General features: G+C 42.0%; 5 protein-coding genes across 5 annotated transcripts; 3 read left to right on the top strand and 2 right to left on the bottom strand.

Moving 5' to 3' along the window:
- Positions 1-58: 58 nt before the first annotated feature.
- Positions 59-1,758, bottom strand: BATDEDRAFT_24452 (uncharacterized protein; the record flags this gene model as incomplete). Its single annotated transcript, XM_006678394.1, has 3 exons — positions 59-511; positions 690-1,147; positions 1,236-1,758. 3 exons carry the CDS (start codon positions 1,756-1,758, stop codon positions 59-61), a joined length of 1,434 nt encoding a protein of 477 aa, XP_006678457.1.
- Positions 1,759-1,920: 162 nt separating this feature from the next.
- BATDEDRAFT_88364 (uncharacterized protein) lies at positions 1,921-3,258 on the bottom strand (the record flags this gene model as incomplete). Its single annotated transcript, XM_006678589.1, has 1 exon — positions 1,921-3,258. The coding sequence occupies one exon, from the start codon at positions 3,256-3,258 to the stop codon at positions 1,921-1,923; it is 1,338 nt and encodes a 445-aa protein (XP_006678652.1).
- Positions 3,259-4,693: 1,435 nt separating this feature from the next.
- Positions 4,694-6,853, top strand: BATDEDRAFT_88239 (uncharacterized protein; the record flags this gene model as incomplete). Its single annotated transcript, XM_006678686.1, has 1 exon — positions 4,694-6,853. The coding sequence occupies one exon, from the start codon at positions 4,694-4,696 to the stop codon at positions 6,851-6,853; it is 2,160 nt and encodes a 719-aa protein (XP_006678749.1).
- Positions 6,854-7,327: 474 nt separating this feature from the next.
- On the top strand, positions 7,328-12,676 carry BATDEDRAFT_88240 (uncharacterized protein; the record flags this gene model as incomplete). The annotated part of the gene is made up of 1 exon (XM_006678685.1): positions 7,328-12,676. The coding sequence occupies one exon, from the start codon at positions 7,328-7,330 to the stop codon at positions 12,674-12,676; it is 5,349 nt and encodes a 1,782-aa protein (XP_006678748.1).
- Positions 12,677-14,392: 1,716 nt separating this feature from the next.
- On the top strand, positions 14,393-15,506 carry BATDEDRAFT_36904 (uncharacterized protein). The gene has a single exon (XM_006678544.1). It carries the CDS (start codon positions 14,889-14,891, stop codon positions 15,441-15,443), a length of 555 nt encoding a protein of 184 aa, XP_006678607.1. The 5' UTR covers positions 14,393-14,888; the 3' UTR covers positions 15,444-15,506.
- Positions 15,507-15,992: the final 486 nt, after the last annotated feature.

Here is a 15,992-nt window from a genome sequence, read left to right as displayed (position 1 = left end):
TTTCAATCCACCAATATCTTGCTACATTGACAAATTGTATTATAATCATCAAGCCATTTTATTGAGTTCGATTGATCCATTTCAACACTCGCTGCTCCACCAATGATCGAGGCATATGTAACCATAATGACACATCGGCAAACCCTGCTTCCGCCAATGTTCTGCCAGCAGATGCATTCGCAGTCACAGTTGTCATTCGCAACTTATCTCCCGTTCCAAATATATTTACATTATGCATTCCAAATCTCGGACACTTGTTTGCCCACTCCATAAATCGCTCCGATGGATCGTCATCAATCACTTGAATCTTGGCCATTTTTGAAAAGTAATGTACGCCATGGATATCACTCGACAACACTGGCACAACCTGTTGGTATCGATCATTGTCAAAAACAGATCCATGAACATCTTCTTTTCGGAATATCAGTCTTGATCGCGCTCGCTCCATCTCTCCTCCGATTACATCTACAATCTTTGCAAACTTGTCAAAAGCAGAACGAGTCACCACTAGCTGTCTGTTTGAAAATACACGCTGCATAGCTGATAGAATTGGACAATCAAGTTCATCTCGGGCTTGATCTTTAAAAACGCCTGAGAGTATGATCTATTCCTGTTGCATTGATACTGGCAAATCGATGTGTCGTGTCCGCCACAAGTGCCAAGAGTGTTGGCACGTCTATATTTAATACTTGTGTGAGTGAATCCAGCTCAAAATTATGTGGTTGAGCTGCCAGCTGTGGAAATGAAGTATGTGTTTTTGAAGGCTCCTTTTGTACAGTTTCATTAGACATGGATCCAGTAAGCACTGTTGAACAATCCGTGGCATCATCCTGCAGAGTCGCATTAGCAAATGTATGGGACATGTCAGGCTCTGTGTTGGAGCCTAGTCCAAACTCAACCACAATACCCAACTCCTGTAGCCTGCTAACAATTTTGGCATTCTTTTGATCGGCGAGGTTTGATCCAAGAAATTTGATCACAACAGTAGGAGTTGTGTAATGCATCTGATTCTGTCTAGCTGCTTCGAGCAATTCAAGCGATTGCCGAATAATAAGAGGGAGTTTTCCTTGTAGAACTAGAGATTGACCTGCAGTGGTATTGAATGCATCTCCATTGGATTGTTGAGCTGCATCACTGTTGCTATCGGCTGCATTTCAAACATACATACATATCAGATCAGTCTAGCTATCAAGTGTTGAGTAAAGACATGAAAAGACATTGCATTGGTTACCAACATGGCAACGTGGACTTGCATGAATCAAGATCGTCGATATCAGATTCGTCGTCAGCTGTTTCGATATCTTCCAGATTACTCAACATGTTTGAAGCCTTGACTTTGATCCATCTCATCCCACCAGCAGCAACCACATCCACTCGAATATTAGATGGTTTGTCTTGTTTATCAGATCCATGATTCCCGCCCGGAAAGTATTTAAAAACATGAAATACACTTGCTACTCCATTTTCCTGTTGAACCGATTTCAGCACGGATGACAGGTACGGGACGTTTGAGCAGCGAACATGCGCTGGCTTGATGCGTGATGGATTGACCAAAAGAGTGGATAGGAAGGACTGTTCTGATTTGATTAAAGTGAGGAACTTTGAGATGCCTCGAATACGAGTCAAATATTTACGGGAGGTTGTATGGGTCATAGTGGTTGAAGAGTCAAGTGATTGGACAGTGGATAATAAGTCATTTGCAATATCGTGTAGATGGAATGCCATCGTTTCCATTTCATCCTGTGTCATTTCAGCCATTTCAGTAATAATATCAATGCCAGATTCTGTAATGAGTTGGATTTGTATTTCCAAATCTTCAAAATTTACTCACGTGATTGTATGCTGTACTTGCAGACATACTCCAGCAATCTATTCGCTGGATGCATACAAGACCATGTTTATTGGGATACGAATAGTGCTCTAGTTAACGCGCCTTGCAAACTCTGGTCGATTCATATATTTTATATAAACCTGTGCACGCTCTGTAATATGTTCAATGTTTATGTGGGGATATATGTGCAGAATACGGTCAGCAATCTCATCGATACTATCTGGGTAATGACTGGCAGCAGTTGCAAGAATCGCTGTCCATGCGTAAATATACATCCAATTATTGGAGTTGGCTATGGATGTGAGCAGATTTAACGCCCCATCCATATCCCCTGATCGGCAATACGCCATCACAGCTTGGAAGTGGATAGATGGTGTGATGGGAACAAATAATGATCGAAGCTCATCAATGATGATGATTGTTGAAGCAATGTCGCCGATATGAGCGTAGCCAGTGAGAAAATTCATGAGAATTGGAATGTCGATAGATGAAGGAATAGATTGAATGAGTCCGTGTTTCACCAATGTGTTGCGAGTCTGTATAGGTCCAATGTGTTGAGCTAAACTCTGGAGAGATCGGGTAGAAAAATTACATTTCCGCTGTTGCAACTCATTATAGACACACCACATGGACTGGGAATTGCCTAGTCTAGAAAATGACACAATCTGCTCCATGTACATCGCATCAGTTACAAACTCTCCTCGATGTTTCATTTTGTCAATCAAAGACTGTACTTGTTGATAGTCTCCCATTTCATTGAATGTACACATCATGATATAGTATATCCTGAGCAAGGGCACTTTTGATTGATTCGCAAGACACGATTGAATATGAGTCAGCACTTGCTGGTAGTCTTGAAGTTTAAAGTAAAACTCGCACAATGGCAACAGCACTTCTGCATGGAGCTTGTACTTGGCATCGATCATAAGTTGAAGAGCAGACTCGACGCCTTTGTGATCGTTTCTATCGATATAGGCTTGAATGAGCATACGGTAAGGCGATACAGATCTATCTACCCGACACAGTTTTTGAAACGCATCCATAGCTTCAGCGTCCTTTCTATGAGCAATATAAGATCGTACCAGTGGTCCTGACACTGACAAGTCATAAACACGATAGTTGTGTTCAGTCATTTGTTTAAATGTCTGTTTGACATCTGCCAAACTTCCAATAGAGTTATACAACCACATGAGCAGTTTCCACCCCTTCAAATCAGGCTTCACGCCAGCAGAATATAGAGCTTTCAGTACTGGTACTGATCGTTGAAGTCTCAGTCTATTTGGAATCTGATTAAGATCAACATACTTGTTTTGGCGAATACTCATTATAATATGAGTGTAGTCTTGTGACTGCATACTTGATAGTTGGGCAGTGGAAGCTTCCTCAAGTGTGCTGAGTGTTGTTGCAGATAGCAATCGCTGTCGCATCAATACAGGTCTTTGAGGTTTATTTAGTTTGGGTAATGGTACTAATTTGTTGGAGGTATTGGTAGAATTGATGGGTACAGACTTGGTATGACTTGAGATCTCAGTGTATGCATTGTTTTTAAACTTTTTTGTGCAAACTATGGGATTTTCTAGTGTATCTACAGTAATTCCTGATAGGAACTTGTCGAGTTTCAGCCGAGATACAGCTGTAAAAGCAGTTGATGTTGGGTAAAAGACTAGTAAAGATGGCTGTTGTATTGAGTAGTAGGCAGATAATATCGGTGGTTTGACTAACCAGCTTTGAGTATATCTATAAATCATGCACGGTATTCTGTAGCAATGTCAGCTAGACTGTCTGATCCAACACTTGCACTGTATGCATGCAAAATGCATTTACCAACAAATTGCTGTCAAATTTTGGATTTGGCGTAAAATCAAACCTATAAACCGGAAAGGATTCGCTGCCATTTTCATTCACATGGAATAGCCAATCGGACCAAGTTCTGCAGCACTAGTTTATTACTATTTACACATTTCAAAATATTGCTTTGAAGCTAGAAATCAATATCACAAAGAACATTTGGATCTTGTCTAAAGGTGTTACGCCATAATACCGCATGCAAATGCAGCCAACCATTCCATCAATCAGCTGCATCAAGTGTTTCAGCACAGCACGATAATATGGAAGATTATAATTATGTGTATGGTTGTTCAAATCCAACTTGGCTGGCATGTTCAGCTATATTCATTGCTATACAGACTATTGATTTTTCGCCCTTTAGAAATACTTTTAGCAATTTAAAGGGCATTCTTGTAACGTGTATTGGTCCTATTTCTCTTCAAATCGATAGCTTCATATACAGTCCTTATGCTGATTCTTCTGCCCCTTTTAGCATTCAATCCCTATTTTGTCTGTTTTGATCAACCTCCCAAGCGAGCAGGCCATGTAGCCCTTCCAAATCCATTTGCTCTTTCAGGCCGCGTCAAGTAATCAAGCAAAATATTCCACCCTGATGTGAGGGAGGTTAAACTTAAGCCCATTTGCAGTACTAGAGATAATAGAAAAAATGAATCAAGTTTTTAAATGGTTTTCTATCCCATTACCTTAACCGCAGCTACTTTCACCTCTAACATTCTATTTGGTCTGACATTGATTTGACGTTGAACTTCAACCTGAATAGTTTATACTCGTTTGGTTTCTGCGTTTATTCAATTAATCTACACTTGAAATTTCATGCAGTTCACATTACCAGCATCAATTCTGGGATTGCATACATGGGGCGCTATATGCCTGATCGCAATCCTATCAATGATGGCTATAACTGTTCTAGTGATAGCGTTTAAATGGTGTGTAAGCAAAAGGCAGTCGATGCTTTCCACTAAAGCTGTCTTGTCAAATAAACTCACTACGCCAGTAACGGTTCGATCGTCATCAATGGCTGCAGCTGAGATGGTAAAACGAAGAGGCGAGACAATGCCACGGGATATTGAGACAGGCCAGCGGAGCATGGCTAGAGCCAAGCTCGTCGATAATACTAAAAGATATGCGCTGACTGCCGTGCCTGTGCCAAACCAATTTGAACCATCATCGCCGTCACAGACAATCAAGAAATCGCCTCAAGCTTGTCCACCCCAGTCAGAAACATACCCTGTGCGTGGTCCGACTCAACCCACAGAAATAAACGGAGCATCCAATAGTTTATCTGAAAGGTCTGCAATACAATGTTCGTCTACTCAGGAATCCTGCTCATATTCAAACAAATGTTCGACCTTGAATCGCAATACAGAAGGCATCTTAAAAGCAAGTTTTGATAATCAAACTTTGGCAACGCTAAGCCGACTCATACGATCCAACACTATTCGATCAAAAGCAAGCTCTCACAATGAATTAATGATATCTCTTTCTCGAACCATTAGCCAAAAAGCAACTCTTAGGAGTAGCAATGGGTATTCACCCTCTATGTTGAACAGTACAACCTCTATTCCAAATCCTCATGAATTCCATCCAGAAGCGACTTTAATGGCTGCAGGAGTAATTGATTCCAATGATTTGAGCCCAAATGACAGTCCAAATAGCTTCGAATGCAATCCTATTTCTACCAATCTATACGATACTAATGGATCAGTCAGTGCAGCTGCGGAAAGCTTGACGGTTTCTATCAAAGATAATCTTGACATGGAGTCGGTTTCATCAAACTCTTTTGGGTCTATTCAAAGTCATGATGTTTCTTTAGCACCTTTATATGGTCAAGTAAATCCTCAAGCAAGACTGCCCATCCTGACACAAGATACACGGCCAGAAAGCGAAATTCCTTTATATCATCCACAGGCTCAAAAACGGTTGGATCTCATCAAGCATTTAGCAGATCGAACTAGCAAAGCCATTGATTTTCGTACATCCATTTCATCTTCTGCTGATGGTGAGCAGGATATTATGGATGTGCTGACTGCACATCGACAGTTTGATCAAGCAGATGGGATTGATTTGGGATCGGGTGTTGGTGCCAGTCTATTTCCAAATGGGTTGAACGGGACAATGAAAACTCCAACTACGGATCGTACTGCTTGTACAACGCCGAGCACGATTGGAAGTGGAGGAACACATAGCCGTCTTGGAACAATTACTTCTGACGTGCATGCAAGTCCTGCTACACCCATGTCATCTGTTATTCGAATCGAAGAGCAGCCATTTGGAGATATTGTTACACAAACAGTCTTGTCCGACAAACTGATTTCAAACTCGGCCAAGGAATTATTTTTAGAAATGAGTGCTAGTGGAAGCAATAGTGGAACAATACACTCTACAAAGTCTTCTCGTGGAGTGGCTCCAGTGCCAGCTAAAGCTAAAAATGTTCATTTATTGAAGTTGTTTAAAAAAGTTCATGGCCAAACAAAGAATCTGCATGGGTCGTCAAGCATGTCAGAACTGGATTGGGAAGCAGAATTGAAAGACTCTGGACCCAACTCAATCCCATGCAAAGCAGAAACACTGCAACGATGTGCAAATGCAACGGGGAATACGTTGAAGGCTAAAAGTAAAATCCAACACAACTTGGCGTTTTCTGGTGTAGAGAATGACAATTATATGCTCACACGTAGTAACAGTGATGGACAGATACGATCGCTTAAATCGAAATTGGATGGATCGTTATTGTCTGATGCAACCCCACGGGCAAGTTCAAAGTATAACACAGAATATCAAATAGATAAAAACTGTGTAACAACGAAAGGACCAATAGGATTCCTACACGCAACCGAGACAGAACCCAAAGCATCTATTCTGCAGGTGATGAAATCACAATCAAACCGCCACACAACCAAACAGCTATTGCCGAATCTGCAGCAAGAGCCAATAAACATGAACAAGAAAGAGAAAAGGAGATATCTAGAAAAGGAATGCGAGTATTCCATGTCGAACAAGAGCACAACATCAGAGTTGAGTTCAGAAGATGATGTTCCGCTGGCGATCTTGGAACGGTCGTATTCCAAGAACGCAGCTTTCAATCAAGATAAACAGGGCTCATTAAGCCCAAAGAGAATCATCAAGAACAATGGGATTGTAGTGCATGATTCAGCCATAGCATTAGTTGAATAAAGAATATATATTGAATTTGATAAAAAGTAAAGTGTGATGAATGGGAATCAAGCCAAGTTTACCCGTGGATAAGCAACTAGTTTAAGCGAGCACTAATACAACTGCAGCCATCACTACACTGCTTCAATGGCTGACCCTTACTACAGCAGCAACAGGAGTCGGTCACCCTCAGACTCAAACTCCCGCTCTCGCTCAAGACCTCGTCGTAACATCAATCCCCAACCATCAGGACTGTCTGCTGCTTCTACTGGTCTTGCTTTAGATATGTAGGTCTATTCTTACCATGTGAATGACTACTGAGTCTTTTGTCTTGACACTGGTTCAAGTACAAAAGGATTGATTCCCTCTTTGGCATTGGAATACATGTTGATTTATGTGAATATTCAACTTCATACTTGCTTGGATTCTATAGCAAGGGATTTGCTGATGATTTGAAATTCTGATTTTTGGTCCATCGTTCTAATCTTCTCATGAATGGTTTATACTTTCATCTTGTTTTATCTACATATTGGTAGACCCACGGGCTCTTCATCAGACAAACAGTCTGGCTATATCAGAGATAGATCTGGAGGCGATAATCCCAGATTACCCAACAGAGCCCTTTCTCCAAATCTTTCTGGAACTTCTCAGTCTCGCTCTACCAGCAACTCCAATGCGAACCATTCCGACTATTATCGCAATCCAGATGCTGGAATATATATGAAGCGACCCCCTGAATCTACCGAAGGCTCGGCTAATCTACCTTCAACCTCTACCACTTCTGGAATCACTAGATCTAGAGACGACCTTTCTTATTCCAGTAAAACCCCCACCGACCGTGCAAAGGCTACTCTTTTCAATCCACAATACAACAATAGTGCACCCTCCATCAATACTTCTGCATCACTACAATCTACTACCACTTCCTCTAAAACTGATCGCTCTTTGTCTAGAGGCCTGTCCACCGAATCAGCACCTGCATATAATAATCGTTCAGAAAGAGGTGAGAGCAGCAAGGACCTTCGTTCGTCTGATCAAATAGATACAAGAGATCGTTCTGCTAAATCTCCAGATTTGTCTTCCATAAGAGACCGTTCAATGCGTCGTATTGACAGAGACCGAAGTGGTCCTATTTCTTCAAACTCAATCACAACATCTACTGCACAAGCCAAAAGCGACGACCGCGAACCATTATCATCTACTCTCTCATCCTCTAGCAGTCGGAAATCTCCTTTGCTGATGCGTCCTGCAGCTTCTAATAATAGTGGCTCTTCCGTTGGGTTGGATTCCCGTAATGCAATGAGGCCGTCCGGTTCTACTGGCCGTGCTGCAGTTTCCAGTAACTCAACCCCCGATGCCTTTGACAGCATGCTACGCGACCTTGATGACATTGATTCTCACGGCCCTCCTCCTACCTCCTCTAGAGTGGCTATCTCATCAAGTAGTAATGCAAGACGTGCTGTTGGGCCTGACTATGATCGACTAAGTCAGTCTATTGATAGACTGATGGAGTCCCCCGCTCTTTCAAACGGAAACGCTGCTCGAGCTGATAGATCTGCTGTTTCTAGTGGGGGTGCTCGTTCTGTTGATCGTCTCAATGATCGTAATACAAGCTCTACTGCAATTATGGATTCCAGACGCAAAACAGATTTTGACTCGGACAAAAACTCTGGCAGTGCCGGTTCGCCTGGCTCAACGACTCCAGATAGAAGTCCAATGAGTCCGCGTGGGTCTTCTGCTACGAGCACCTCTTTTTCATCTGCTGGTAGAACTGATCGTCGTCTTAGAGACAACATGCGATCTCCTCCTCCATTGCGGACGGATGGGTCTTCTTCGCTTCGTGCTGAAAATAGGCAACGATCTGGATCTGATCCTAACTTGAATGTTGCCGATCCTAACGAGCGCAGGGGGCTTTCTCGTTCTAGAGTTGTGGATCGAGACAGGGAATCACCTAGGCCTAGCTATCGTTCTGCACAGAACCGACCAGAAGATATAGATTCTTCTCCAGCTACTGATCGAGACTCTGCTTCCCAACGTGCAAATCGTTTTGCTGGTAGGCCATCCTCTCCTTCAGCTGCTCAACCTGATAGTGACAAAGGTCAAGATTCTGTCATGCAGGAAAAGGAGCGAAAAGAAATGGAGCGTCAGCGTCGTGAACTGGAAAACTTGAAATCCGAACAGCGCGAAGCTGATCGTCAAGAGCTTGTGCGTGTTGCTGCTGAGCGCCAAAAACGAATTCAAGCCGATCGCGAGCGACGTGGGTCTGATACTCGCGAGTTTATGCTTCTTTCCCGTTCACCCATCAACGAAGCTTTGGTTGTTTCCGACTATATTCGAGCTTTGATTAGTACACTGCGCAGTGATCCAACAGTTACCCCGATTCCAGATGACTTTACATCCCCAGATGCATATCAGTCATGGCGGATGAATATGAACGTTTCATTGCAAAAAGTACTGGTGAACGTACTTAAACTTCGATTTTTGAAACCCCAGGGAAAACCTGGTGAAGTTCCTCAAACAGAAATCAAGTTATTTTTCAAAGTGGTCCAGGCTTGCGGACTTATTGCCAAAGAAGGCAGATCTCGAGACGCCTATTGCTCTATCGAGTTTGGTGATTTGTCTGGTCGAAAAAAGAGTAAACATGCTCCCGAGACAACTATTTGGAAAACCGAAGTGGTGCAGGGTACAACAAACCCAACTTGGAATCAGCATCTCAACTTTGATGTTCATAATTTGACAGACAAAATTCATGTAGAGGTGTGGGATTCACTCAAGGACCAGTTTTTAGGTATTGCCAAAGTCAATATCAGTGATGTCATTACGCGAAGTGCACGGGAAGGATACATCTCAATGTGGATTCGTCTTGAGCCTCGAGACGCTAAAAACAAGGATAAATATGTTGGTGGCAAGATTCTTCTTGAAGCTGCAATTGACAAGGATGATAACAATCGTCGGCCGAATGGAGGTCAGCCGGACAAACCTCAAACATTTGAACAGTTCCAACAACATTTGAATTCGTGCCGATTAAGTGGAAAGGCGCTGTATCGCACACTTTTGCGGAGTAGCTTACTGTTGGACTTGCATTCCAACCAGAACAATCAACCTCCGAATTCAGGTGTTGGCCCACCTCCACCACAATCCGACCAAGACGTATTATCTGAAGAATCTGTTACTATGCTGAGAATTTTGTCTCGAGTATGGGGCGTTGGAGAGTCGGTTCAAGTAATGCTATATATGCAGTTGTTGCTGGAAAAGTACAAGACAGACCAAGTTCCTGTGACAGAAATTCTCAAAGCGTTTGAGATTTTGTTTGCCAATGTCAAGCGTGAAGGATGGGTTCCCACACCTGAACATCCAATGTTTGTTGGACTACTGCAGGATCTTCAGGATCATTTTCAAACTCAAGTTACCAAATACAAGGAATTCTTTCCAAAAAACCGACCAGCTCGTGCACTAGAGACAAGTATTTTAATTTTGCGCATGATTCAGAAATCACCACTATTTAGGCAGGCTCACCCAGAAATGCACGCCTCATTTCGTGAAGAGCTGCGTCAAATGCTACTCGAGGCCCTCATTGTCAAATTTCAACGGTTCCGTGAGCATACAGCTCCATTAGATGACTCTGATGTTGAAAGTGTTGTTGAGGGTATCAATCGACTAGCTGAGCTTGTATCCGAAGAAATAGAGATTGACAACAAATATTTTCAGAGCTCATTTTCCAATGAGCTGGATATTGTCCGGCTCACTGCTGAAAACCACCTAAAGTATTTTGTACTGACTCTAGAGGATGCTAGTGAATTGCTGGCATCGCAAAATGCGGTTGAGAGTGCATCCAAGCTTGTATTTGAGCTGTATAAGAAAGTTAAAGTCATGCATGAGCGATATGCCAAATTGGTTCCAGGACTAAAGAGTCTTTCCATTAATGCTGGGTTTAATGCCGAGCGATGGTTTTCTCCTTTTATGATGAAGTGGCTAGACAAACTGCAGGACAAGACAGTTGAATGGGTGTCAAATGCTGTTAAAGCGGATACATTTGAACCAAACGATGGTGCTACAGAAGATGGATTCCCGCCACATTCATCGTCTGTGACAGATATTTTTTCAGCCATTTATTCCGAATTGGAGTTTATTACAGATCTTGGATGGAGCGACCCACTGGAAAATGCTGTTTTTTTCCAATCCTTTGCCAAGACAGTCAACAAGGCTATTGAACAGTATTGTGATGCTATTGCTATTGGTGAACTAAAGCGTGCTTCAGACGGACCTACAACCGCTGCCGGAGCCATGAATGCGTTTGCTTTGAATCTTCTTGGTGGGCGGTCAACTGCTCCCAAAGATATCCAACACGACTCTTGCGTTAAACTGCGAAATATCGAGTATGCCATGTCCAAGTTGCGTGATATGTATCGCATGATGAATGTTGCTGCAATCACAAAAACAGTTTCAGATCATCGTAAAAGTATGGCACCTACGCGACGTGGAGGCAAAAACCCATTGGCAGCGATCGCTGGTGCTGGGGCAAAGACTCCAACGGCCGCTGGTGATCAGGAAGAGCTAATTACGGGTGCATTTAAAATTCATGCATCTTTTGCTGAAAACATTAAGCCAATCAACAAGTACGGTATGTCTAGTCCGTATATTATTGTGCGTGTACCGGAAGGAACAGTGGTACCACCACCCGCGTTGGACACATCAGCATTGAAAACAACCCGATCCAAGTCACAAAATAGCCCATCTAATCAAGAATCTGCTCCGCCTACTCCACCTGCACCAACTACTTTAACTGGAAGTAGTTGTGAACTGCTTCGTACTCGTGTTATTCAGGACACAGTGAACCCCACATGGGATGAAACATTTCAAATTATTTTCCCACCCATATCTCAGTTGGAAATTCAGTGCTGGTCACGCAATTTAATTACTTTTGACGAACTAATTGGCACAGCTTTAATTGATTTGTCTTCAAGAACAAGATTGCGACGCAAGTTGGTTGATAATCAGACACATGATATATTTGTTGAGTTGGAACCACAGGGGAGATTGCTGCTGAGACTGACAATGGAAGGAGAGCAGGAAGATGTAGCGTTTTGGTTTCGTCGAACCAACGAACGACTCATTCGAACTCGGGATGATTTCCTTCGCTCTGTTGTAGCAAAAATATCACCATATATCAAAGAAGTTATATCCAAGGCTTTAAAGGATTTAGAGGCTGTTCCGGTCAAGGCAGGATTTTTTTCATCGCTTACTACGGCAGTGCAGTATAGTAATCTTACGGCAGCAGGTGCAAGTATTGATACATCTGTAACAGAGCTTGATACGGATGTATATCTTGCACCTTTGATGGACTATCTCAACAAAAATCTTGAGATTCTATGTTCGTTACTATCCCCTCCCATGGCACAGGAGGTTATCAAGCGAGCCTGGGAAGATGCTTTAGTTGTTATTGAAAGCGTGCTGGTTCCAGGACTTTATGGTCAAATTGAATCCACTCGTCGCGTTCTTAATCGACGCCAAGTATCGCTCTTAAAGTGGTCACTCAGTATTCTACGTGACTTTTTCCATGCAGATGGGCAGGGAATGGGACTTCCAATGAGTGTGTTGGATACACGCAAGTATGTAGATATCTCGCATCTAAACGAATGCTACTTTAACGAATTGACGGTACTAAAGCGAGAGTACGAAGTCTCTGCTAACTCTGGACGAGATTGTGGGCTGATCTTGAGATTGATCCGGTTTCGGTTTGAAAGGGATGAAGGAGCAAACGCTTCAGTTTCTGGATGGAGAGATGAAGGTAAAGCCTGGGTTGACGATCAGCTTATGAAACAAAGGGAGATGTCTCGAAAATGATCCTTTCTAGCTATGCTGTTAGTTTATCAAATGGTACATACAATAACAATATACACAAATCAATTCAATTTAGTTGTCGGGATGGGAAATATGAATTAAGATTTTAATAATAATGCTATTTACTGTGCCAATATATGCATTGGTGAGATTATTGTTGAATCAAGCGAGTCTTGCTTTTGGTTCGTTTCCAAGCTAAAAACTTCAATCAGGATCAGTAATGAAACGTACATTCACAGCAAAAGCCGAGATTGTTTGATTGAATAATTTAATCTGTAAAGTTTTAAAACCTCGACCAGCAAATCTAATGGAATTCAAGATAGTTCAAAGTGCCGTAGAATTTAGCAACGTGTTATTATCATTATTGAATACACGCCTGGCTACCCAAAGATTTGATTGGTCAATACAATTTATACCCGAGGAAAGTATTCTACATAGATGTGTCCATCACCGTATTCACCCAAAATAGGACAAGGGATTCTGTGCACAATAACCAGCCGTTTATGCAATGACAGTGTCAATCTCCATCAAATCTACTCAACAGGATTGTTTTTGAATTCATTGACAATTCACTAATCTTTCTCCACGCTCATGTTGTATAACTGAACAAATGTCTGCATCACAATGTCAGTAAATCCCACACTTGTTTAATCAATTATTATGTTGTATAAACCAAACATTATGGCATTGGGTGGTTGGCATGGAGATAACAGCCGCATCCTGAAACATGCAATCATTGTTCTCTTGAACTAGATCACAAACACATTTGATATTAGGATACACAAAAAGGAGTGTGTACAATTGTACTGGCAGTATCACAATAGTTGGGTTTGACATGTGAATTGCAATGATGAATCTGGTGATCGTGTAATGTAAAGCTATGCCAAGAGTAGAAAGGGAGGTTCAAATTATAGATTGATTGTATGCATCGTATGATGGATGTTGTGTCTATTGAAGTGTTCCATTTATGTGAATACGGTTGTAATTATCTGCTATTAGAACCTTGACACTAGTAGATCATTCAAGGATAGTTGCGAGTCTTGTATAATAGTATCCAGAATGTACCATGATAGATTGGTGGGGTTGTTCATTTGAAATGCCCATCATCTACAATTTCATACTACTGCCAATAATGCATGCGTTGGATATACCAACCATGCTAGCAAAGTAGGTTGGTGAGGCGAGTCTAACGAGGCCTATCTCAGCTTTTAATGATCTATGTTTGAAGACAAGCCCACCATTTAGATAAAAGGTATTTTATTTTTTGCACCACGATTGGCTAATATTCAAAGCCATTGATTTGGTTCAGAATAAAAAATGGCGTGCTTAGTAGTGCTTATACGCCTTTAGAGCGGAGAATGGTGTAACCGTCGAGTCACTGAACACCCTTCAAATATGCTATGCCAAAATGGTCAGCATTGCAGCATTATGGCATAATATCCATTGCAGCATAAACATCATGACACTACTCATTACAGAATGACGAATAGTACGATACTAATGAGCCAAGTAGTGCTCATATATTCATGATGGAGTCAAACACAACAATCGTAGTGGAGCAAGCGAGATTCAAGTGCTTTAGATAAGGGCCACCACTCGCTAGATTCGTTTGAATCCGAAAATGACACGATTCTGATTTTACAGCAGCCAAAACTATAAAAGCAAACCGTGTTGGTCTTCCTTTTCCTCTACGCAACAGCAACCACATTTGCTTACGCTTTTTTCATCAGTTACTCGTCTGCTTCCATCACAACCTACTTCTCCAATAACTAACTGGATTGTTGCTCATTTCTACCTTGCAAACTTCCATTCCATACTCTTTCCAATTACCTATCTTACCCAAAGTCACCCCTTTCAATCTTTCAAAATTCAACAATCAACAGAATTCACCTTCTCTCTGTCCTCTTACTCCACTCTTACACCGACACCTCGGAACTTTGTGGAAACATCTGCTACAAGCGATACTAGTACTACCTATCCACCGCCTTTTGAGCAATACGACTAAACTGGGATTTGGAGATACTTCTCTTGCCACATTCGGCCCCACCTCTATCGCACTACTTTTTACGGAAATTTCTTCAAATCTAACATCACTGCCTCGCTGAATCTCGTTTGTTTTTTGCTACTACTTTGACCGCTTTTTAAATCTGCTCGACTACTGCGGATTTCAAGCTTTCTTTCAATACTATTTTTTATCCAATCAACTTTGCCTAACATGGACTACCACGTTGGATGGTGCATGACTTGCGAGAAGCGTATTGCTTCAAGCTACATTTACTGCTCTCTATCTTGCCAGTTTCAAGATTTCCTGATGGACGATCAATCAAGCCACAATTTTACTGACACTGATGGTTATCACGCTTCTGAATGCATGCCAACTGCAATTAAAATGTCGTCATCTTCATCAACTCATTCATCTTACTCTGCCACATCGTCATCTAGCGGATCCTACTCTGCATCTATGCTAAAACCGACTTCCCAGAGCGTGAACTATCTGGAAGAATGGATCGTGTCAGACGAATCATCCTCTGGCATATCAGAGGGCATCACTGCTTTCAATTCATTGGATTCCAGCTCAGGCTGCAGCAAAAGCATGTCAGGATTTATTCCTACCAGGTCGAGATCCGGAATTCCATCTCCTCCACCTTCTCCATCATCTTTTTTACTGATGAACGGCGTGCCAAAACTCCTTGGTCGAGGACGTCAATCACCTTATGCTTCTCACCAGCGTGTGAGATGTACCCCACCACCTAGTTATATTTCTGCTTGATCATTTTTTACAACTATCCAGTCCAAGCGACTCTTTCAATTTACAATAAACCTGATAAAACAATCTCTGACTCGAGCAAGTGTATGTATGATTTTAGGGTTGCTTGAAAATAAGGAAGGATGATCGGATAAAATGTACTAGATTGTGATACTTTTACGGGCGTGCTCACCCAAAACAGGACAAGGGATTCTGTGCACAATAACCAGCCGTTTATGCAATGACAGTGCCAGTCTCCATCAAATCTACTCGACAAGATTGTTTTTGAATTCATTGACAATTCACTAATCTTTATCCACGCTCATGTTGTATAACTGAACAAATGTCTGCATCACAATGTCAGTAAATCCCACACTTGTTTAATCAATTATTATGTTGTATAAACCAAACAGGTTGTCATTCGCTTCAGCCAATAAGACTTCTGTTAGGATGGCATCAATGACAATTCGACAGGCCTTCTTGTTGTCTAGCACCCACACGGTCTTGATTCTGCTGAGGTTCTCGCACAAGAAATCGCTCGCAACTGGAGTAGGAAATGAAGTTGGAATGTGC

This window comes from Batrachochytrium dendrobatidis, assembly GCF_000203795.2.
Source record: "Batrachochytrium dendrobatidis JAM81 unplaced genomic scaffold BATDEscaffold_5, whole genome shotgun sequence".
NCBI classification, from domain to species: Eukaryota; Fungi; Chytridiomycota; class Chytridiomycetes; order Rhizophydiales; genus Batrachochytrium; species Batrachochytrium dendrobatidis.
This window is presented reverse-complemented; position numbering and strand designations above follow the sequence as displayed.